The sequence below is a fragment of the Carcharhinus amblyrhynchos genome, chromosome 20, assembly GCF_965287045.1.
Source record: "Carcharhinus amblyrhynchos chromosome 20, sCarAmb.v2.hapA, whole genome shotgun sequence".
Lineage (NCBI taxonomy): Eukaryota > Metazoa > Chordata > Chondrichthyes > Carcharhiniformes > Carcharhinidae > Carcharhinus > Carcharhinus amblyrhynchos.
In genome coordinates, this window is record NC_137343.1 from 14,636,615 (window position 1) to 14,662,479 (window position 25,865).

The 25,865-nt window shown below is 41.5% G+C and overlaps 1 protein-coding gene across 2 annotated transcripts in view; it reads left to right on the plus strand.

The window, feature by feature from the left end:
- The window catches only part of coro1cb (coronin, actin binding protein, 1Cb), a 207,604-nt gene that overhangs the window by 69,643 nt on the left and 112,096 nt on the right, over positions 1-25,865 (plus strand). For both annotated transcript variants that reach the window (XM_080208128.1, XM_080208129.1), the window contains exon 2: positions 24,532-24,734. In XM_080208128.1, the coding sequence (XP_080064254.1) occupies positions 24,532-24,734 (203 nt within the window). The remainder of the gene's footprint in view (positions 1-24,531; positions 24,735-25,865) is intronic.

Here is a 25,865-nt window from a genome sequence, read left to right on the forward strand (position 1 = left end):
AGTGTGAGGTGGTCCACTTTGGTAGGAAGAATGGTAGGAAGGACTATTACTTACGTGGCGAAAAACTGCAGCAGGCGACGGTGCAGAGGGACCTCGGGGTCCTTGTGCATGAGTCGCAAAAACCCAGCCTGCAAGTGCAGCAGGTGGTCAGGAAGGCAAATGGGATGCTGGCCTTCATAGCAAGGGGGATTGAATATAAAAGTAGGGAGGTCTTGCTGCAGCTGTATAGGGCATTGGTGAGGCCGCAGCTGGAGTACTGTGTGCAGTTTTGGGCGCCGCACCTGCGCAAGGATATTTTGGCCCTGGAGGGAGTGCAGAGGAGGTTTACTAGGCTGATACCGGAGTTGAGGGGGTTGAGCTATGAGGAGAGGCTGAATAAACTAGGCTTGTACTCGTTAGAGTTTAGAAGAATGAGGGGAGATCTCATTGAGACGTATAAGATGATGAATGGGATGGATAGGATAGAGGTGGAAAGACTCTTCCCGCTCAAAAAAGACAGTAGGACTAGGGGGCACAGCCTCAAGATAAAGGGGGGGCGGTTCAGAACGGAGTTGAGGAGGAACTTCTTCACTCAAAGGGTGGTGAATCTCTGGAATTCTCTGCCCGTTGAAGTGGTGGAGGCTGCCTCGCTAAATATTTTTAAGAAGCGGGTTGATGGGTTTTTGATAAGAGAGGGGATTAAGGGTTATGGGGAGAGGGCGGGAAAGTGGAACTGAGCCACGACAGATCAGCCATGATCTTATTGAATGGCGGGGCAGGCTCGAAGGGCCAGATGGCCTACTCCTGCTCCTATTTCTTATGTTCTTATGTTCTTATAATACAGTAAAACCTGTTCTGAAGTTGAGTCCAGCAAAAAATACGCTGTTAAAGGAAACTTAAAACAATTGACAGATTTAGATCTGGTGACAGAGAGGAAACTGCTGAACTTGGACCCCTTACAATCAGTGACATCAGCCATTTGGTATTCTAAAGTTTTTTCCCTCCCACTTTTGTCAGTCCATCAGAAAGTTGAGTTAGGGCAGTGTACTGAGGCACCTTTATCATCTCCTAGCCCCAAATGGGCCGCTAAGATGGAACAATCCTATTCTTGAAGGAGAAATAGGAATTCCGCTTGTCGCTGTAATACTACGCAGCTATAAATGCAGCAATTTTGTTTTTGAGTCTTTGAAACACATTTTTGAATGTAATTTAAAGAGAATTTTAGACAGTTTGTCTGCACTTATTGTGGTGCATGAATAAAAGTTATGGAAATGAAATTAAATTGCTTTTTAAAGATCTTTAAGGCTGGAAATTCCTGTTGGATTTCGATACATAATTTGCACAACCAGTGGTTTCTCCAGTTTACAGAGTTAGGATTTTGTCAGTAAAGGCCCCTGAAAGTGCAGTACTCATAATATTGAAAATAAAATCATTTAAGACTCAGCCACGTTGCTGTGGGCCTGGGGTGGCATGTAGAGCAGGTTGGGTAAATATGGCAATTTCCTTCCCTCAGGGACCTTAATAAATCAGATGGGTTTTTATAACCATCAGTAGTTGTCACCGTCTTTACAGTAAAGGATTAACATTGAAAGCATGTGTGATGCTGATGTGAAAATGTCAGGTCACAAGCAATCTAGAAGGAGGAGATCCTCCTACCTCATGCAGTGATCCAAATGTGTAAATATTTGCTGTAAACAATTTTCAGAAACTCCAGACTGGACCATAATACTTCGGAAGAATACAAAGACCCTAAGCACACAATGAAACATGGTGGCAGCAAATAAAACACCCAGAAGACCAGGACACCGGAACACCATGGGAGCAGATAGAAGCTGAGACACAGCTAGAGACCAGACAGCAGTGAGCACATGCCAGAAGTAGAAACAGTTCCAGGTCTTAGTACAAGCATGGAATTCACACTCAATGCCAGAACCATTTGAGTACAGAAGGCTCACAACGGGCTCCAAACTGGGACAGCTGGGAAGAAAGTCCCCAAAGTAGGGAGTTGAATTAGGATTACACAAAGGAAAAGGCCAGGTTAGTATATCACTTTATGCAGTCGGATCTAGCGCTGATGACTGAATAGCAAGGCAGGGGATTGATAAGATTTTAATTTATGAAGAAGTCCTGCAAACGTTCGACTCTTTCAGAGTACATTGGGGTTTTGTAATAGCGCTAAATTTAATAAAATAAAGCAAAGAGCAGGCGAAAATTGGATTTGTTCAACAATGATGCCTAGGCTGATAGGGAACTGTGATTATGGAACCTGAAAGAATGTGCTGACTCACAACACAGTATTGTATTCAGGGCCTTAGACTAAGGTTATCAGACCTCTTACTCAGGCAAAAGGAATTAACACAAGTAAAATCAGTGCAGATTGCAAGATTGCAAAACTGAACTCGGGAAGCAGAATTAAGTCCAACAGAGAAAATCAAGTGAGACCATTCAGATCAAGGGCCAAAAAAGAATGCGCCAAAACTTGCTAGAATGGGGAAAATTTTGCTGACTGCCACATTGAAATGTCTTCAGTGTTGTGCGAACAAACTACACATTGGTGAAGAATGCCCAACAGGGGCCCATAGTACCTCAACTATAGAAAAATAGTCTATTTCAAACCGTGACACTCACTGACAATCTATAAAACATTTACTACAGATCTGCATACAAGAAGCACAGGAACTGTGAGCAATAGAAATAATATGCCAGGAGGAGATAAATAATCTTGAAAACATGCATTGGAGTATTAATTCTGAAGTGGATGGACAGCCCACAGAGTTTAAACTAGATCATTGTAAAGGGAGAATACTGAATATCCTCAACCTCTAAAGGGGATCAGAATAAGATCAGGATAGATTGGTCAAGGCATGCCCGAAACTAAAGCTGCAAAGTCTTGATCAGGATAAAAGATTAATGTCAGAAGCATACATTTTGCTGATGGTATAATGTCAAATCTCTTGATTGAGAAGTAAGTGAGGTTTGGAAGCAGGAGAAGCTTCAACTTCTTGACATGGTCCAAATGTGTAAGTACTCTTTGCAAATAGAGAGCAATGGTTGTGAGAAACTGCAGACTCAGGCAGGCTATTTTGGGAGACTCCCCAAACCCTGGCCTCAACCCTGCCCGCATAACGAAACAGTCACAGCTAGCTTTATATTCCAGATTTATTAATTTATTAAAATTCCATCAGCTGCTGTGGTGAGACTTAAACCAATGTTTCCAGAGCATTAGCCTGAGCCCCTGGATTATATGCCCAATAATATAACCACTATGCCAAAATGATCTAATCTCTCAATCTGATCTTCTGCCTCCAGTCTTATACACTGCAATTAAGTTACTGTGAAATTCTCCTAATCACCACATTCCGGCACCTGTTCAGGTCAACACACCTAACCAGCACATTTTTCAGACTGCAAGAGGGATCTAGGTTGAAACATCACCAACGATTAGAGCAGAAAGTAGCATAGTTGCTCACTGTATCATGATGTAAATAGGGAAGAATCTCAATCTCTGAGTTTGGGGTGACACGGTGGCATAGTGGTTAGCACAGCTGCCTCACAGTGACAGGGACCTGGATTCCATTCCTGTCTTGGGGGTCACTGTCTGCAGAGTTTCCATGTTCTCCGGTGTATGCGTAAGTTTCCTCCAGGTGCTCTGGTTTCCTCCCACAGTCTGAAAAATGTGCTGGTTAGGTGTGTTGACCTGAACAGGTGCCGGAATGTTAGGAGAATTAGGAGAATTTCACAGTAACTTAATTGCAGTGTTAATGTAAGCTTACCTGTGACTAATGAACAAACTTTTAACTTTGAACCGACACGCATTCAAACTGAGTAATTTCTCACCAATCTTCTCTGCCAAAGGTGTTGCTGGAGAAAATGGGAGTGTCACCATAAGGCCAGCATTTATTGCCTATCCTTAATTGCTAATGCGAAAATGGCGGTGAGCTGCCTTGAATAGGCAGGGTTACAAGAATTATAATTGTCACCCTTGAGTGTGTGAGCGACGATTTGATATTTGACTAGGGGATCGGGCATTGGAGCCAACTTTGATTCAGCTTCCCTGAATGTTTGCCTGTAAATTGATGTCTTGTTTTCCTGTCCATGTTACCAGGGTATGCATTGGTCTGTATTTTCTGGGTGCATGTTTGTGGCCCCTAATTTTTCTGTTGTGTTCCAGCTGAGGTAATCTATATCTCTAATATAGACCAGGATCAAACATGGGATTTGTGTAATTATTAACCTTGCAAAGCTTGTTGGTTTCAAGTTGAATTTAGAGAAGACTGGGCAGAGAAGTGGCAGATGGCCTTCAATGCAGATAAATGTGTAGTGGTCCATTCTGGCAGGTCCAATGGGATGAAGGAGTACAATATCAAGGGTAGGAGTCTTAACTGGGTTGAGGAGCAGAAGGACCTTGGGATCCAGGTCCATAGGACTCTTAAATCAGCCTCACAGGTGGAGGATGTGGTCAAGAAGGCATATGGTGAGCCAGCCTTCATTAATCGAGGGATTGAGTTTATGAGTTGGGAGGTAATGCTGCAACTTTATAAGACTCTTGTCAGACCCCACTTGGAGTACTGCGCACAGTTCTGGTCGCCTCACTACAGGAAGGATGTGGAAGCTATTGAGAGGGTGCAGAGGAGATTTACAAGGATGTTGCCTGGATTGGGAGGGGCAGGCTCGAAGGGCTAGATGGCCTACTCCTGCTCCTATTTCTTATGTTCTTAAGATAGGTTGAGGGAGCTAGGCCTCTTCTCCCTGGAGAGACGAAGGTTGAGAGGCAACCTGATAGAGGTTTATAAAATGTTGAGAGGTATAGACAGGGTGGATTCTCGGAGGCTATTTCCCAGGGCTGAAATGGTCGCTATGAGAGGACACAGGTTTAAGGTGCTGGGGAGCAGGTACAGAGGAGATGTCGGGGTAAGTTTTTCACTCAGTGGTGAGTGAATGGAATCAGCTGCCATTGGTGGTGGTAGAGGCGAACTCACTGGGTTCTTTTAAAAGACCTCTGAATGAGTACATGGGATTTAATGGCATTGAGAGTTATAGATAGTTCTATAGCCTGGTAGGTATGGATATGATCGGTGCAACTTCTGGGCCGAAGGGCCTGTTTGTGCTGTAGTGTTCTAAGTACAGCAGTGATCAGAAGCTTGTTTTAAACGTTTGAAAGAAATTATATGTCTTTATTCAATCTCAAATCAAACAGGCTTGCTTATACTTCCCCATAGCTTAATGTTTTAAAGTTGTTTGATTTAAAATCCAAAATAAATTTTAAGAAAGATTATCTTTCCTGTGACTTTAAAGAGGCAGCTGAAGTGAAAAGGTTTGATTTTGTTCTATTATAGAGCCCAAAACCTTGGCAGTTTTTAAAAAAATTAATGTTAATGAGCTGTGCATGTGCAGGGGATGCTTGTACTGTGGGAGGTGATTATTGATACAAGTGATATCTTGATGACGTTATTACCAAGGGGTGTCCAATATTTTAATTTGGTTACCATGTACCTTTGAATGGTTAGAAATTAGTTATTTGAAAGTAACAGTGACATTATACAGCTGCATTGGATGACATTATAATTTGCCCTGGGGCATTCACTTGTTTATCCCTAATCCAGTTCTGTGGCCACGACCGACTTTATTCTGCATTCTGCCGTGCTGCTCTTCTTATTCTCCCAAAGGTCCCCATTCTAGCTCTGCATCTGGAATCAAACCATAAAATCTTACAGCAAATAAGGACACCATTTGATGCATCTTGTACTGGCTCTTTGAAAGAACTATCAAATTTGGTCTTATTCCCAGTTTTTGCCCATTACCTTGCAAATTAGTTTTCACGTACAGTGTTTTATAGGCTCATTTCCTGAATTAGGGACGTTTGTGATTTATTCCTCGAGGAGGTGGAGAAATAGTGTTTCATCTCTAAAGCAAAGCATATTTGCATATTTTTATAAAGGACAGAGATGGTAAAATGCTAATTTTTCAAGTCTCTAATAACTTGAGCACCTCTCATGCTTGGTAGTGGGATGCTTTTGATCCCTGTGTTCAAACAGTAGTTGCTTGGCAGGCTTTTCCTTCTGGTTATGAACACTTGAATAATTCAAAGCAGGTTTTCAAGCAGAAACCTGAGGCTCTTCTATGACCAGATTAAGACTGAATGTAAGAGGGAGGGAGTAATCAAATAAAATAACCAATTGAGGTTGGGAAGAATAACATTTCATTTTTTTTTGTACCAGAATTGTGCTGTTTTTGATTAGAAAGTCAGTCATGATGGTTCCCCTATGTTCAGTTGAGAAATGGTGATTGTCAAAACAGAAATGCACAGAATTAGTTGGGATGTAGACAGTAGGGCTAAAAGGTTTGGACACTGGGTGTGGTCATTAGTGTTCTAGGACTTCAACCTTTCATACACAATAATGATACAGATGAAGAAATAGCAAGTTGCATATCTAAGTTTGCAGATGATACTAAGGCACGTGCAGTTGTACTGCTACGAGAACGTTACAAAGTGACAGTTAAATGGGTAAAACTGTAGATTTACATGGGATTTGTGTAATGTTAATTTTGGGAAGTGAGGTCACCCTAAGAGCTGAGACACATCAGAATTTCCTTTGTAACAGAGGGACTGTAAATGATGATTCTAACTTTAAACTGAAGATGTGATCCATGTGAACTTTATTTTTCCAACCAGTGACAGCCTGATATTCTGTCACTACGACTATAGCTTATGCAGCATCTCTCTAATGTTCAGAGCCTCCAGTGCTTTCAGGCATGGAGATCATTGATACAAGTTTGTGACATTTACTGTGGATTTGCTTTTTAATGTATAAATCTCAAAACTAGTGCACAATTATAAAAAGACAAGTACCATGTTTGGCTTTATCCCCAGGGGGCTGGAATGCTTCAGAGAGGAAATTATCCTTCAGTTATACAAAACATTAATGTGGCTTGTATTCCCTTGATGTTCAGAATGTTGATTTTTAACCAATATCTTTAAAAAGATAAAGGGATTCAATCAAATAGATAAAAAGCTTTCTCTGGCGAGAGAATCCAGAGCAATGGGACAATTTTGTTTCAAGCTTCGGCCGCTTGGGAACAAAATAAGGAAGCACTTGCTTTGATTTATTGTCACGTGAAAAAATATTATATACTATACAGTGAAAAAATATTGTTTCTTGTGCCCTGTATAGACAAAGCATACCGTACATAGAGAAGGAAAGGAGAGAGTGCAGAATGTAGTGTTACAGTCATAGTTGGGTGTAGAGAAAGATCAACTTAGTGTGAGGTAGGTCCATTCAAAAGTTGATGGCAGCAGGGAAGAAGCTGTTCTTGAGTTGGTTGGTATGTGACCTCAGACTTGTATCTTTATCCCGGCAGAAGAAGTTGGAAGAGAATATGTCCAGGGTGTGTGGGGTCCTTAGTTATGCTGGCTGCTTTTCCAAGGCAGCACTAAGTGTAGACAGAGTAAATGGATGGGAAGCTGGTTTGTTTGATGGACTGGGCTACATTCATGACTCTGTAGTTAGCTTCTTGTGGTCTTGGGCAGAGCAGGAACTATACCAAGCTGTGATACAACCAGAAATAATGTTTTCTATGATGCATCTGTAAAAGTTGGTGAGAATTATGGCTGACATGCTAGGTTTTCTTAGTCTTCTGAGAAAGTAGAAGTATTAATCACACACAAGGTAATGAAAATAGGAAACACTCCCACAAAAGGCTGTTGATGCTGGATCAATTAAAATGTGCAAAGCTGAGCAATTTTTTCTTTGGGTAAGTGTACCTAAGGATATAGAGCAAATTGAATTAACTGGAGTTAATGTACAGAGCAACCATGATCTGATTGGAGGAATGAATGGCCGCCTCCTGCTCCAATATAAAGAAAATAGCTTTAAGGATTTGTCACACCTTGCCCTGCTTTCTCACCTTGTCTTTGAAATAATTGAAATGTGTGGGATTTCAACTGTTCAGATTTTTTTATAATTGAAGAGCTTTATGATCCATTAAAAACAAATTCTAACTTTAAACTGTGAAGATGTGCTCCATTTGAACTTTATTTTTCCATCCAGTGACTGGCCTGATCTACTGGCACTACAACCAAAGCTTATGAACATCTCTCCATTGTTCAGAGCTTCAAATACTCTCAAGCATGCAGTCATTGACACAGATGTGTGACATTTACTGATTGTAGTGCAGACCAAATGTGAATAGGACACTCTAATTGCTGGCTAACTCCATTTTGTCTGTCGGTTCTGATTGAAAGATCCACATGTGAAACCTTAAATGACAACTAGGATTTTATTTTCTTTCCAGCACCTGTACTTTTGTTGTTTTGTCAATTCTGAAGCTGTACATCTGAAATATCCCATACATCTGAACTATTATCTTACAAATTACAGTCTCTTACTGCTCTGTATAGGTACGTAGAGTTGGAATATGTTTGGCACAGAAATAACACTTTGCAGAGTCAGATGGAAAGCTGCAGTTAGTCTTCCAGCTTGCCAAATTGCCAGGTGTCTTTCATCCTTGAGCTCCGAACGATATTGTGTTAAAGAGAGAGAATCTACAGTTGTTAATTTAGCAGGTGTAAACCTTACCCACTGACAGAATATTCAATCTGGAAATGGGTTGATTTGAGAAAATATTAATCCTTTTGAAGAAATATTAAGTCACTCAGTCTAGACAGTTCAGAGGCTAATTTCCCAATTGTGTCTGATACCAAGTTAAAGAGACAACTGCAGAAAACATGAGAACCTGGATAATCCTGGGAGAAACAATTAAAAGCCAGTGCTGGAGTATACTGCAAATTGTTGATCCAAGACACTTGGCAGAGTGTAATTTTAAAGAAACAAAAATATTTTATCAGATTACTTACTGCAGCTTGGGATGTTTTTGGTTTTAATTGTTCAATCGTCACATCCATGGCCGTAGGTTTAAATCATCCATTAGTCTTTGAACTGTCTGCAATGTACCTCAGTGGCATGATATTTCCACAGACTTGCAGGCTGGTACCTTCATGACCTCCTGGTGTCTTAGAGTGCTTTCCAGTTTGTCTTGCAGTGTGATCTGTGTTGTAAGAAACACAATGACCAATTTGTAAATAGCAAGCTCCCACAAGTAGCAATGTGATAGTGACCAGATAATCTTTCTCTCAGTGGTATTGAGAAATAAATATTGGCTAGAGCACTAGGAATAACTCCCTTGCTCTTTGAAATAGAACCATAGGATCTTCCATCCGAGAAGGCAGACTTGTCTTAATCTCTCATCTGAAAGACAGCATCACCAGCAGCATAACACACAGCTGGAATGTCAACTTAGATTTTTGTGTTCAACTCCGGCATGAGGTTTGAGCCCACAACCTTCTGTCTCACGTGAGAATGCTTCTATGACCCATGGCTGACATTGATGGTGATGTTTAGAGGCGGCCAGCCACACATGATCGCTCTTGGGCTCCATTTAGGGGAATGAGAAGCTTTGCGTACATTCAATTTTATCCAGTAGATCAAAGCCCAGTTTCTGGGCCCTGTATGAACTGCCCTTTTAAATCCCTATCGAGAGGGACCAAGCATCCCCAGTCTCATTGACAAGCTGCATGTGGAGCAAAACACCAAATGAGTTCCATCATTTCTAATCCTTTCATTTGGCATCAAGTTCAACTGAAAAAAAGGAAGCCTTTTGGGGGTGGGGGAGGTGGGGTGGAGGTATAGTTTATTCAGCACTCTTCTTCCACCCACACAAACCTGTGTTACTTCAGTTTTATATTAGTGCAAAAGAACAGCCTCCCCAAAAGCTTTACTCCCTGCAAACATAGGTCAGTGATGATTGTATTGAACGGCAGGGCAGACTTGAGGGGCCTGGTAGCCAACTCCTGCATCTATTTTGTTTTTGTGCGTCCAGTGGTAAAGATTTCCCTATGTTTTGGTAGCACTCGGTGGCAATATTCATCATTAACTTGCATTGTATGTGTCTGAACCATACTTTCATCTTAGAACCTCTGTCAGCATGGTCAAAGTGACAGCATGACCTCGGCTACAGCATTAATAATCTAAAAGATTCAGACACTGAAACATGGTCACCTGCAGCTGCTGTTCTGCGTTTGAGCACGGTCAGACAAGTGCTCAGATCACCTGTGACGGTCAGTGTGATTTTCCAGTTGCTGCCCTACATATCTTCTTTATAATAAAGTGGAATTAATCACTTTGGACTACCAGGATTTTCAAGTTGAAGATGAATCATTGGACTGCACTTCTCAGAGGAAATTAATTATCCCCCCAAAACAAATTCTTCAAACATCACTTTTAGCATATAAACATACTGGAAATACTTGGCAGGTTTGGCAGCATCTGTGAAGAAAGTAAAGATTTCATATCAATGACCTTTTTGCCAGGGCTCTGATGAAATATTAACTCTCTCTCCCCAGATGATGTCTGACCTGCTGAGTATTTCCAGCATTTTCTGATTTTATTTCAAATATCCAGCATCCACAGTATTTGACTTGTGTGTTGCTTTTTTATTATGTTGGTTCATAATTTGCTAAACAATGCTTAAATATTCATGATGCCAATTTTCCCCTTCCCTGTAATTTGCAGAATATCACCTCCCTGTTTATCTCAGGAGCTTGATAAGAATAAGTCATTTTGCTATCACTGTTTTTCTTGGAGAAATGTATTGTAGTGTAGCATGCAACAAAAATTGCTTCAATCAGACATTCTTCCCAGAGGAAGTCATTTATTGAACAAGAAACTTCAATCCTGTTCCACAAGTGTGCACACTGCTGGGTTCAACAATTCAGTCATTGGGTCCTTCCTGCATTTTAGACCCTGGCAGGATGTATTTCCTTTCGAATGAGGAGTGGTGTGATTTAATTCAACACTGCAACTGTTGGTCTAAAAATAACTCTTGGGTGATGTGGGGGTGGGGTGAAGGGAAATCGAGAAAGTATTTACTCTTTTTAACTGGAAGAGGTTTGGTTTTGATGCAGGTGAATCATGGGAAAGCCAGGACTTGCCTGCACTGTTAATCGCACGGCAGTTTACTTTTTGAACATTCGTGTTCTGCCATTTGTAATTGGGGCAGTTGTAAGTGATGTTTAACAATTGAATAAGTGACATTGTTCTTATTACAACAATTCCGTGTGCTAGTAACCATTGTCTGCTGTCCTGTCTACTATTTATCACTTAGTTGAGTTTAATTAGTTGCTTACCTCGCTGCTATTTTTGGGAACTTAACATTGTGTAAATAGACTGCTATTTCTACCTTTAATTACCGCAGTGATGACATAAAGATAATTAATTGGCTACTGTCACTGAGGATGTAAAAGGCACTATGTAAATGAAAATCTTTTGCATAAGAAGCTCATGGACTTCCCTACCATAGCAACATGAACAGGTTATTCAGCCACTTGAATCAGTTCCACCATTCAAATAGATGGTGGTTGGTCTGTATATCTGGCTTTTTAAAATTCCTCTTCACAGAATCCCTATGGTGAAGAAGGAGCCATTAAGAACATCGAGCCTGCGCTGACAACAATCCCTCCCAGGCCTTGTGGCCATAACCCCACATAGTTACCTTGCTAATCCCCCTGACACTAAGGAGCAATTTAGCATGGCCAATCAGCTTAATTCGTACATCTTTGGATTGTGGGTGAAAACGGAGCACCTGGAGGAAACCCAGACAGAAATGGGGAGAACATGCAAACTCCACACAGACAGTGACCCACGCTGGGAATCGAACCTGGGTCCCTGACAACTGCGCTACCTTTCTGCCCCTTGCCTAAAAGATCTATTGATCTTAAGCTTTCAGTCTTGAAAGTTTCAATAGACTCATCAGACAAAGACTTTTGGGAAGAAGTTCCAGATTGCTATTATCCATGACATAAAATGTTGTTTCCTGATTTCATTCCCGAGTAACCTGCCTCTGATTTTATTTTTGTGTTACTTTGTCTGAATTCCCCACCCCTCAAAAATAGCTTCAGTATCTATTCCATCAAGTCCCTTAACCAACGTAAACCCTTTGCTTAAATCACTCCTTAATCTTCTAAACTCAAGAATACAAGCAATCTGTTCTCATAACTCTAACCTCCAATAAAATAAACATTATCTTCACTGGCTCCCCTTGGCCTTGCCTTTTCCACCTTTCTTAATTTGCCTTGCCTTTCCCTGTTCTGAGTAAACTGCTGATCACCTGACCTCTCTGCCTGGTTCCCTTGTTAGCTGATTTTATAAATATTGTCAGAAAATGGTTCCTCATTTTGGGGAGGAGAACAAAAAATCATTAATCTCTCTGCTGTTGTAAGCTAGTGCTCTATATTCAATTTCCCACAGTCTGAGACTCATCCTCCCTCAGCTCCATCGTTGAATATCACTTAGATTTCCATCCTTTCCACAGGACTGATATGGTCTTAATAAAAATCATACCCTGGCCACGATCCACTAACACTCCCTTCATCCATCTCAGTCTCTGAAGCCTCTGATTATAGTCAGCCGTGCCTCCAGCACCTCTCTTCTATTGTCCAGTTTAGTGGCACATCCTTTGCATGGTTGCGCTCTTCTGACATAACCAGAGCAGACCTGGCTTCTCTTTGCACCACCACATTTTCCTTCAGAACTGCACAAGCATAGCTGACTTGTTCATTCTAATTTGCACACTATCAATTAACAAAATCATCAGTAGGCATGGTAATTTCCTACAACCTGACCAGCTGAAGCGAACCATTCGATGGCTGACGTGGCTGCATGCACGCATGCGCCGCCTGCTGTGTACTGTTCTTCCTAAGCGCCTCCACTCCACACTGTCACCCATTACAAAGCATCTTGATGCCGTAAGCCAAATGCCGTAACTTTTGGTCGCTTCTTTTAATATCTTTTTTTTGCCACAGCATCCATGTTTGCACTGCTTTGCTCTGTTCCACATAACTGCTACTCTATCTGGTCCTTCCTTTTTTTGTGCTGGTTCTGTTTCTTTATGACACGTCTGTAAATGTTCCTTTAAATCGGTGAAACTGGATCAAGTACTGTAAAACCTTCTTGCGTATACCATGGATAGAAGAAAATTACTGTGGTTGCTAGAATCTGAAACAAACAGAAAATGCTGGGAAATCTCAACAGGTCTGACAGCATCTATAGAGAGAACAGAGCTAACATTTTGAGCCTGGGTGGCTTTTTGTCAGAGCTAAAGAGTACTGGAAATGGGATTATACCATGACATTGCTTTGCTGGAGCTATCACAATCTAGTCATTAAGGATTGTCCTTTGTTGATTACTGGGTGTGGCCACTGATTTACGTCAAGCTATGGTTGAACTTTGTGTTGCATTCATGTAATTTGTTTTGTGCAATATAGCATGGTTTGCAGGCTATATTGGGTGTGAGTAATTGTGAAATGTCATCCAGAATACAACAGAGCCTTGGACTTATGAATCCTCTTGTTCACTGACTAAACCTAGTCACCGTTTAACTATTTAACATTTCATTGGTAGAGGTTTCTTTTAGGTTATTTTAATGTGATGATGTAATTGCGAATTAGAGAGTTATCAAATGCCAAAGGGAACAAAATGGTTAAAAGTAAATCACTTGTGTACTCAGAGAAATCCACACATGCGTTTAAGGCAAGGAATGCATGAGGGCAGTTTTCAACAAGGCTGTAACGCTGTACGTTAACTGGTTATCTTCATTCTGAAAACTTTTTTGGGTGGAGCTGCTAATGGACTTGCTGTGTTTCCAGCACCTTGTTTTTCCACTTTTTGAAACTATGCACACAGTGTAGCAGAATCTATTGAATTTATCCAACAAATCCCAAACAACATCAGATTCTGGAGTTAATTTAACATTATGAAGATATGTCTGCAATGGTACGTGATGTGCAGATGCCGGTGTTGAGCTGGGGTGGATAAGATGAGGGGTCACATGACACCAGGTTATAGTCCAGCAGGTTTATTTGAAATCACAAGCTTTCGGAGCACTGCTCCTTTGGATGAGGCAGTGTGTTTACCTACTTTGGGCTGAGATTAATTGTGTATTGGCCGACTGGCCTCTTTCTGCAGTGCAGAGATTCTGTGGAAAGGGAGGCACTTTATTTTGGATGCACAGTCAATTACACAAGGCCATCCACTTCAAATCTAGAATACTTCTAGACCAGAGCAGTGCTCTTTGGAGAAGACTAGGTTGAGAGCAGTCTTGATGGAAGTATTCAAAGTGATGAGCAACTGCCCCCACTTGTATAAGGATCAGGAACAGTGGACGGTGAAGAAGGTTATCTAGGATTTTCTTTTTTATTCATTCATGGGACATGGACGTCCACTGGCTGGCCAGCTAGTTGCCCTTGAGAAGGTGGTGGTAAGCTTCTTGAATTGCTGCAGTCTATGTTCTGTGGGTTGACCCACAACGCCATTAGGAAGGGAATTCCAGGATTTTGACCCAGCTATTGCGAAGGAGCAGCCAAATATTTCCAAGTCAGGATGGTGGTGTTCCCATTTATCTGCTGCCCTTCTCCTTCTAGATGGAAGTAATCAATGGTTTGGAAGGTGTTGTCTAAGAATGTTTGGTGAATTGCTGCAATGCACCTTGTACATACTACACACTGCTGCTACTGAGTGTTGGTGGTGGAGGGATTGAATGTTTGTAGATGTGGTGCCAATCAAGTGGGCTGCTTTGACCTGAATGGTATCAAACTTCTTGAGTGTCATGTGCCTGTCCAGGCAAGTGAAGAGTATTCCATTACACTTGTAAATGGTGGATAGGCTTTGGGGAATCAGGAGGTGAGTTACTCGCCACAGTATTCCTGGCCTCTAACCTGCTCTTGTTGCCACTGTGTTTATGTGGTGAGTCCAGTTGAATTTCTGGTCAACGGTAACTCCAAGGATGTTGACAGTGGGGGTTTCAGTGATGGTTACACCATTGAATGTCAAGGTGCGGTGGTTAGAGTATCTCTTATTGGTGTTGTCACTACCTGGCATTTGTGTGGCACGAATGTTACTTTCCACTGTCAGCCCAAAAGGTTATCTAGGATTGCAACAGGATCTTATAAGTTGGGCCAGTGGGCTGATGAATGGCAGATGGAGTTTAATTTAGAAAAATGTGAGGTCATGCATTTTGGTAGATCGAACCAGGGCAGGACTTGCTCAGTTAATGGTAGGGCATTGGGGAGAGATCTAGGGGTACGTGTTCATGACTCCTTGAAAGCGGAGTCACAGGTGGGCAGGGTGGCAAAGAAAGCATTGGGCATGCTTGATTTCATTGGTCAGAACATTGAATATAGGAGTTGGGACGACTTGTTGAAGTTGTACAAGACATTGGTAAGGCCAGTGGAATACTGTGTACAGTTCTGGTCACCCTATTATAGAAATGTTATTATTAGAGTGCAGGAAAGATTTACTAGGACACCACCGGGACTTGATGGTTTGAGTTACGAGAGGCTGGATAGACTGGAGTTTTTTCCCTGACGCAGAGGAGGTTTAGGGTGATCTTAGTGGTCTATAAAATAATGAGGGGCATAGATCAGCTAGATAGTCAGTGTCTTTTCCCAAAAGTAGGGGAGTCTGAAACTAGAGGGCATAGGTTTAAGGTGAGATGGGAGAGATACAAAAGGGTCCAGAAGGACAATTGTATCTCAGAAGGTGGAACGAGATGCCAGAGATGATGATAGAGGTGGATACAGTTTTTGTCTTTCTAAAAAGTATTTAGACAGCTAGATGGGTAAGATGCATATAGAGGGATATGGGATAAACACGGGCAATTGGGACTAGCTTAGTGGTTTGAAAAAAAAGGATGGCATGGGCAAGTTGGGTTGAAGGGCCTGTTTGCATGCCGTAAACCTCTATGACTCTGAAGGGCAAGAGTGTAAAAAGAGCAGAATTGATGTGAGGGAAAACTTTTTCACTCAACAGATGGTTAAGATTGTGTGTGGTGGAAGCAGGCTCAATTGAGGCATTTAAAAGGAAATTGGAGAGTTATCTGAAAAAAGTGAATGTGCAGGGAGAACACAGGAAAATGAGCAATTCAGTTGGTGCCAGTTGGAGAGCCAGTGCAGACATGATGGGCCAAATGGCGGCTTTCTGCACCATAACAAATCTGATTTGGCTGGGAAGTGAGCATGAGTTTCTTTGCTTTCGGGCAAATTGAATCGTATGCCATTGCACCGTCAGATGTGCTATAGTTTTATATGGAGGAAAATGTAAAACCAGGAATGAGGAATTATTGATGGAAGAGCAGAAACCAGCAATGTCAGTGGTACAAAACCTGTAGGAAGTGTAGCACAGATGCCTTACTGCCTTGCTCACTACTGGACTCAACTCTACAAAAATGGCTTCAACTGGGAATTAACTAGGAACCTAGCAGTTCAGCACCACCTTGTTTTTAAAATTCTCATTGTTTTCAAATCTCTCCATGGCTTTGTCCCTCAAGATCTCTGCTCCCCTAATGCTGAGCTGCTGTGTACTTAGCGTTTTTAACTGTTCCTCCAATGACAGTTATGCTTTCAGCTGCTTCAGCCCTAAGATCTGGAATTCCTCTCTGCTCCTTAACTTGTCTGTCTGTAAGACCCTCCTTAAAATCTATATCTTTGTCCAAGCTTTTGACTGCCTATTTTAATATTTCCTTATTTGGCTTTGTGTCTTTGTTGCAATAATTGGATTTACATTGAGCTATTAACGTGATGAAGAAATACCAAGACAATTTGCAAGAGACTTGAAGCAAAACTTGCCACTGAGCTGCACGAAGTGATGTTAGAGAAAATGGTCAGAAGCTTTATCAAAGAGGTGGAGAGGTTTAAAGAGAAATACCAGAGCTTAGGGTTTCAGCAGCTGCAAGCACCACCAGCATTGGTGGAGCAGTTAACTTTGGGGGTCCTCAAGTTTGGAATTGGGGGAGAGCAGATATCTGAGATCTTGGGCAGAAGGAGATTTCATAGGGAGGAGTGGCCATGGAGGGATTTTGAAGCAGGGTTGAGAATTTTAAAATCTAAGCATCGGAAGCAATCCATATACATTTGCTAGCACAGTGGCGAAGACTAAGCAGGACTTGGCATGAGTAAGGACGCAGACAACAGAGATCAGAGATTTGGATGATGAGGCCTTCCCTCTGGCCTCAACTTGTTTATATCTTCTCATTGGTAACTGCGGGCATGACATCTACCAACTTCTCCCCACATATTCACCCAAACTTTTATTCCTCTGATCATGCTACACTAGGATTTCTTGGATTCAGCAGTCATATGGAGATTGTCCCTCCACAGCCCCAGCTTCATAGTCTCTCAATCTTGAACAGCATGCTTTTGCCTCCTTCCTGAGATCCTGAGGACTGCCTTAGTAGGTCCATTGCTTCAACCACTGGGCTAATTTCCTCCTACAGTGACTCTGTTTTTCCCTCTTCCCTGTTGTGCATTGTGTTCCCACTTTCATTCATGATTCTTCAGATGCTCTGTGTCACCTTTTTATTAAATTTCCAGTTCCTGGCCCTAACTCTCCTTTACACCACAGATATCCAATCTGTCCCCACCTCAGTTCTTCACCAAGAAGGTCTGAGAACTTCTTGAATGGATATTCAACCAGTCTCCATGCACCGCCCTCCACTGCCTGGCTGAACTTCTTCTCAGATTGAATAATTTTTTTTGCTCCAGCCCTTTTCTGGTTCCCTCCTTCACGTCTTTTCCCTCATATATCACTGACTGTAATTGGTGCTCTTGCCCTGAATTGGAAAGTCTCATTAACTTTGTTTCCAATTTTCACCTTCTCATGTTCACATAGTCCATCTCCAACTCATCCCTTCCTTGACCTCCTTTTGATTTGATTTACTCTTGTCACGTATATTCACATACAGTGAAAAGTATTGTTTCTTGTGCACTATATAGACAAAGCGTACTGTTCACAGGGAAGGAAACGGTAGAATGAAGAATGTAGTGTTACAGTCATAGCTAGAGTGTAGAGAAAGATCAGCTTAATATAAGTCCATTCAAAAGTCTGATGGCAGCAGAAAGAAACTGTTCTTGAGTCGGTTGGTACGAGACCTCAGACTTTAGTATCTTTTTCCCGACGGAAGAAGGTGGAGGAGAGAATGTCCAGTGTGCATGGGTTCCTTAATTATGCTGGCTGCTTTGCTGAGGCAGCAGGAAGCGTATACAGTTTCAGTGGATGGGAGGCTGGTTTGCGTGATGGATTGTGCTACATTCAGCACCTTTTGTAGTTCCTTGTGGTTTTGGGCAGAGCAGGAGCCATACCAAGCTGTGATACAACCAGAAAGGATGCTTTCGATGGTGCATCTATAAAAGTTGGTGAGAGCTGACGTGCAAAATTTCCTTAGTTTTCTGAGAAAATAGAGGCATTGGTGGGCTTTCTTAACTATAGTGTCGGCATGGGGGGCTGGGACAGGTTGTTGATGATCTGGACACCTTAAAAATTTGAAGCTCTCGACCCTTTCTACTTCATCCCCATTTCATCAACCAATATTCCATAAGTCAGCAACTGAATACCAGAATACTGCAGATAATTGAAGTTTGAAATGTAATGAAAAATACTGGAAATACTCCAGTCTGGCAGCATTTTGTAGAGAGGGGAACCCTGTGTTTCACCCAACAGATGTTGCCAGACCAACTGAGTATTTCAAGCATTTTCTGTTTCTTCCAGATTTCTTGCATCTGTAGTATTTTGCTTTGGACCTCTTAAATATTGATGCAGACTGTGTGTGAACCAGTAAGTCTGTTATCTGAGTGCAGGCAGGCAATGTTGTATTCTAGAAATTTCAATAAAATGGGTTATTATGTGCAACAGTGTATACAACTGACCCTTAATCAGGAACCTCAAAATGAACTACAATAGTTGAACTCCAAATGGGCAAAAACCATTAGGTTTGACTCATGAAGCAGCAGCATGGCAGTGGTTAGCACTGCTGCCTGACAGTGCCAGGGACCTGAGTTCAATTCTGGCCTCAGGTCACTGTCCATGTGGAGTTTGAATGTTCTCCCTGTGTCTGTGTGGGTTTCCTCTGGGTGGTCTGGTTTCCTCCCATGGTCCAAAGATGAGTGGGTTAGGTTGATTAGCCATACTAAATTGATCCTACTATTAGGGGGAACTAGCAGGGTAAACATGCGAAGTTACTGGGATTGGGCCTCGGTGGGATTGTGCTCGGTGCATTCTCGATGGGCCAAATGGCCGCCTCCTGCACTGTAGGGATTCTATTGAAACTTCTGTTCTATGATGATTTCAAAGACCTGTTAATCCACAAATGACTTGTATTCTCTTGTGTTTGTGTTGGAAACCCTAAAAAATGATCTAATTTACACAGGCCTTCCATTTTTTTGTTACTCTGGCACTTGCTGCCATCCTGCTCTGAAACAGCGTCCTATGTTAGCGTGGGGTTTTGCAGCTACCTGGCAGCCTTCTTATTGTTGGATGACAACACTGTGGGACAAAATACAAATGTTTGATCTTGCCTTTGTGAATGTGTTGCAGTTAGATCACAGAGTAGCAATCAGGAAGTGTGACTGAGGACCTAAGGCAACAGGAGGAAAAGTCTTTTCTATACTCTTAATAACCATGGCAGAACCCTGGTTAGTGGGGGTTTTTAACTCAATGCAGAACCATGATAATCTGAGGCTCGAAGGGCTAGATGGCCTACTCCTGCTCCTATTTCTTATGTTCTTATGAGACTTTCTCTCACTGTGACTCAGAATCTCCCCAGTTGGTAGCTTCCAACTCTAGACTGCTTTCATGTCACTGCATTCAACCTCCTGCAATGTGCCTTTAACCAGCAAATCTAAAGTGTAGAATCCAGCAATGGGAATGCCCTTGGTAACATTTGGGATTCCACCTCAAGTTAGTCGTGCAGATGATGCACCATTTTGAAGATGAGAATTTGGGTGTCTTTGCTCTCAGATTTGTTCACAAACTCATTGGGTGAAGTTAGGAAAGTGGAACAAAAGTGTGCAAAACCTAGAGTCTGATGTGTTAGCTTTGAACATTGTTTCCAAAGATATGGTTGGATATTTTTCCCTTCCCCTCAAAACTAACAACCCAGAAAGACGGTCAGGGTTGGGAAGGCAGAAGGGAATATCCGAGGAAGAGTGGCTCAGAGTTATCACTGGGTTTAATGGATTTAGCTCATTGCCAATACAATCTAGGAAAAATCAAAACCAGCTGAGGTGTTTAATCTACAACCTTAAATAAAAGCTTCCCGATAAGAAAGACTTGCATTTATTCAGCATCTTATTACACCTGTATTAACATGCTCCACAACTACTGGAGGAAGAAAGCTGGGCAACTACAAGATTATAAGAAATAAAATCAGGAGCAGTATGGCCAGTCGAGCTTGCTTTTCTATTCGATAACACCATGACAACATCAAAATCAGCTCCTTACCCACTTTATCCCCATACTTCTTGGTTGTCTCAGTACTCAAAAATCAGTCCATCTCTATCCACTTTGAATATGCTCATGCACTGAGCACCTACACTCCTTGAGAGTCAAGAATTCCAAACATTCACATTCATCGTGAGTGAAGAAATTCCACATTGTTTTAGTCCTAAATGACTGACCTATCCTGAAACGGACTCCTAGTTCTAGATTTTGCACACTAGGGAAATGAAAGCCATGGGGCTAAACTAAGAGACAGCAAAAACAGAAGATAATGTACAGAAAATTTAGCAAGAGGGAAATGGAGAAATAAAACCAAAAGAACCAATTATAAACCAGGGAAAAGATTGAAGTTAACTCCAAATAGTAGCTTAGACAAAAATAGTTATTGTAAAGGAGTTTGTATTTTTAAAACAATAAAGAGAGGCTAAAATGCTAGTATTGCGATAAGTAGTGTGGGAATTGAAGAGTAATTACAGGAATAAGAACATAAGAACATAAGAAATAGGAGCAGGAGTAGGCCATCTAGCCCTTCGAGCCTGCCCCGCCATTCAATAAGATCATGGCTGATCTGTCGCTGCTCAGTTCCACTTTCCCGCCCTCTCCCCATAACCCTTAATCCCCTCTCTTATCAAAAACCCATCAACCCGCGTCTTAAAAATATTTAGCGAGGCAGCCTCCACCACTTCAACGGGCAGAGAATTCCAGAGATTCACCACCCTTTGAGTGAAGAAGTTCCTCCTCAACTCCATTCTAAACCGCCCCCCTTTTATCTTGAGGCTGTGCCCCCTAGTCCTACTGTCTTTTTTGAGTGGGAAGAGTCTCTCCACCTCTATCCTATCCATCCCATTCATCATCTTATATGTCTCAATGAGATCTCCCCTCATTTTTCTAAACTCTAACGAGTACAAGCCCAGTTTATTCAGCCTCTCCTCATAGCTCAACCCCCTCAACTCCGGTATCAGCCTAGTAAACCTCCTCTGCACTCCCTCCAAGGCCAAAATATATAGGTTTAATTGCATTAACATAAATCTGGTTGCAAAAGGACAAGAAAGGAAAGTAAGCATTGATATACTCGGAGTGATAGAAAAAATGAGATGTGGAGTGGAAACATTGGTAAAAAGGATGAAATTTGTCGTGTAGAAGGTTGATGTAGACAAGGAAGCGATACAGATTCAATACGAGTTGCAAAGAAAAGAAGCTTGTATTATTGAGGATATCTACAAATCGTCAAATTGTGGGAAGGAAATGAAAGAGAAAGTCCGCAACCAGAGTAGAGACATCATTATGAATGCCTCTTCTGGAAGATTTCGACTATTAGATGGAACAGAATTCTTAAAATGTTTGCAGGATTCCTTCCTACAGTAGTACGTTGAGCTTAGAAGAATGGAGGTGTTGCTAGTACTGGTTATAAATAATAGATCAGATATTGAGTTACTTGTGGGTGAGCTTTTTGGGTGTTGTGTTGGTATTATGGGTGAGGCTCAAGATCCAACTCAAAATGAGAAATGTCAGTGCAAAAACTTGAAAAAACAAATTGAACCAAAGGTTGCAAAAGTACAGAGGAATATTTCATTAAAGAAGGAAATGACTCCTCGTTTTAGGGTGTACTGGGTAAATAGAGGAAACCAATGAGAATTAAAGATGACCAATTTAGACTAAAAGAACAGCAGTGAAGAAAATAGAATGGGAGGGAATAAAGGGTTAGGATCATGATAGGTTAAGCATAAAGAAAATGATTCAAAAATATCAAAAGAAACAGTTAAGTATTTTGCAAGTACATTAGCAAAAAGGTTTGTTCAACACAAGATGGGACCCCAGATTGGGGAGAATTGTCAATTTTACAGAGAATGACATAGCAGTTATATCATAGGCCCAATTGGCCTCTGCTACTATTTATGCTCCACATGAGTGTCTTCCTGTCATCTCTCAGGTAACCTTCACAGTATATTGTTCTTCTGTTCCTTCTACTCGTAATCATAGAATCAAACAGAGCAGGAAAGGTCCTTCGGCCCATCTAGTCCACACTGACACCTTAGAAACATCTGAACCCGCACCCAATCTCATCTGCCAGCCCATAGCCCTGAATGTTGTGATGTGCCAAGTGGTCATCCAGATACTTTTTTTAAAGGATGTGAGGCAAGCCAACTCAATCACCCTCCCAGGTAGTGTAATCCAGACTGTCACCAACCTCTGGGTTTAAAAAAAGGCTTTTCCTTGCATCCCTCCCCAAGCATCCTGTGCCTCACCTTATACTTACTTATAGTTGCTCCTTATCCACTCTGTCCATGTCTCTCATAATCTTGTACACTTCAATCAGGTTGCCCCTCAGTCTTCTCTGCTCCAATGAAAACAACCCAAGCCTATTCAACCTCTCTTCATAACTTAAAGGGCCCATCCCAGGCAGCATTCTGATAAATCTCCTCTGCACCCTCTCTAGCGCAATCGCATCCTTCCGGTAATATGGCCACCAGAACTCTAACTGTCGCCTCACCAAACTCCAACATGACTTCCCTGCTTCTGTAATCTATGCCTCAATTGATAAAGCCTCCCATATGCCCTTCTGCTTTCAGAGATCAAATCCGCCAAGCTTCCCTTGGATCCTTTTATGGTATTTGTCTCAAGTAATACTCGTGGCAGGAAGTTCTGCATTCTAACCACTCTGGGCAAACAAATTTCTCCTGACTTCTTATTTGGATTTATTACTGACTGTCTTTGATACATGGTCCTAGTTTTGGTCTGCACAATAAATAAAAGCACCTTGCGTCTACCCTATCAGCCCCTTTCATAGCTGTAAGGAATTCCAGTGGAGTGTGTTTCCAAGCAAAAGAAGACAGGCTCATCAAAATCTTTTTGATGAGGATACTGACCTTTAAAAGTAAATTTTAGGTTTAAATGAAAGAGAATCTTTCACTCCCCTCCAGAGATGTAACAACATTCAGAATTTACTGATCAAAAATTGGCCAAGATATTCAACAAATACTTAGCATTAGTGCTTGCTAAATGGAAGGATGTTGGTTAGGAGATGATTGACCATGAGATGAGGAATAATATGATGAGTAAGTTCAAGGAAGCCAAAACACTGGGACCTGACTGGATGCATTACAAGAAATGAGGGAGGAAATTGCAGAGCTCCTGGAAATTAAATGTTGGTTCTCCGAGTGTGGCAGAGGTTTGGAGATTGGTCAGTTTAATATCTGCTTTATAAAAGGAGATGCCTGATTCAGGTGAACGCAGACCAGTAAGCTTACTTTTATTATAGAGCCTTTTAATGAAATCGCCCCATTGAGACAAAGGACATAGTTTAGTCCAAAAAGTGCAGTTTTCAGAAGGGATGGTTGTGCTTTGATAAACCTCATAGAAACCTTCGAGAAGGTAGAAGTTAAAGGGGAATAACATGGATATTGTGAAAACCTTTGAAAAAATGCCAGTCGGGAAATTACTGGAGAAAAGTAATTGAAATTAGATTTTTTTGTTATTGGAAGTGAATTCAATTTTAGGGCTGCTTCTGTTCACTGTATGTCAATATGTCAATGATTTGAATTTAAGGCCTGGAAGGAGTGTTGTCAAAATTTGTAGATGATCCCAAATCTGAAAACGTGCATAACTCCTCCGGGACTACGCTGTTCCGATAGTGGGGGAATCCAGAGCTAACAGTCATTGTTTGAGGATAAGGGATAAAGCTTTTAGGGCTGAGGTGAGAAGAAATTTCTTCACTGAGTGAGTGGTGAGTCTCAGGAATTCATGACCACAAAAAATAGTAGGGACCAAAATATTGTGTAATTTCAAGAAGAAATTAAATATAGCTCTTGGGGCTAAAGGGATCAAGGGAAATTTGGGGGTGGGGTGGTTTGATCAGGCTGTCAAATTTGATCAGCCATGATAATGAATGGCGGAACAAGCTCAAATGGCCAAATGACCTACTGCTTCTAGTTTCTACGTTCTATGCTTTTATGCAAGATATAACCAACTTGGCTTTGAAAGGGCCAAAAATTAGCTCTTTTGCATGTTATTTTGCAGTGAGTAGCGTGCAAACATTTTGTTTGTCCATTACCATTATTGCAATCCTGATCCAGGGCAGGAAGCGGAAGAAGTCATTGTGTGTCTGCATGAAAATTTTCCGTGTCCACTATGACACACTAAGGTCCACTGGAAATGTTTCTACCTGCTTTAGACTGGGCTTTTGTATTGACTGCATGGTTTTAACACGTCTTTTTTTAATCCATTCATGCAGAGATGCAACAGCGGAGGGTTGTACGACAGAGCAAGTTTCGGCACGTCTTTGGACAAGCTGTGAAAAACGACCAGTGCTATGATGACATCAGAGTCTCCAGGGTTACCTGGGATAGTTCATTCTGTGCTGTAAATCCCAAATTTGTGGCAGTAATTATAGAAGCAAGTGGCGGTGGAGCCTTCATGGTACTTCCGTTGCAGAAGGTAGGTGTAATCGTTATAATGTTGAAAAGCTTGGTGTGAACCTTTGAGTTGATAATTCTCTCCGTTTAGTTGATATAAGCTGAGCAGTAATGCTGGACCTAATTTTGGGAAAATTCAAGCAAAAACTTAAACATGTAATAGGCCACTAGTATTTGTAATATTAAATTTAGGAATTTTATATGACTTGACTTCTCCAGGAGGAGATAATTGTTAAATGTCCAACTTGACACTTGCAACTGTGGACAAAAACTTGAATTTATATAAGCACCTTTCATATTAAACTGAATGTCCCATTCACGTTGCAAAAGTATAACTGGTTTTCTTTCTTAAAGAGATGGCCAAGGAAGTTCTTAAAGATGTGAAAGAGAGGTTGTGAAGGAAATTCAAGAACCTGAAACCTAGTTGGATGAAGACTTATTTTTCTTGTTTGGAATTTTTTAGAAAGATGACTAATAGCCGATTTGGAAGAGGGAGTATGGCAGTATCAGAGGAAGTGGAATGTTTACAATATTGGCTGGCACTGGGGGAGGAAGGGCAGTTGGACGGTCAGCAGTTTAATTGGATCGGTTTAGAGAACCAGGTAGCAGGTTTCAATGGAGATGAGTTTGAGGAAGATGTGAAAATATGAGCAAGAAACTGCAGAAAGCCACACATCGAGAGGAAAAGAGTTTGTTACTGAAGACCTTAATAGATGGTGTCAATCCTCCAACAAAACTTATAAATTCCTCATGGTTTATCAAGGTGCAGAGGAAATGGGATCTAAAGATGTTTTTGCCACCCTTTGCTCAGAACTGGGTCATTTTTGCTCCGTTTGGATCCATGCCCCTCATTAATCAGTTCACCAAAAGTTCTTGCTCCACTGCACTATTGGACCTTTGGACCTTGTGAGCCCTGTTGAATTTTAATGTGGATACCCATTAATGCTGGGAAGGTTAAGTTTCCCACCCAGTTGAGTGCATAAAATTTAGCTGCTCCCACATTGTTAACCCCAGTTGACTCCAGATGCAAGGGATTAAAGGTGAGAGAGTGCTTTAGCAAATAGATAGTTGCAGAATTGGTAAAAGATTCAAGGAATTTAATCTGGTCAATCATTGAGAACAAGGAGAATGGGGTGCAATCAAAGTCAAGTAT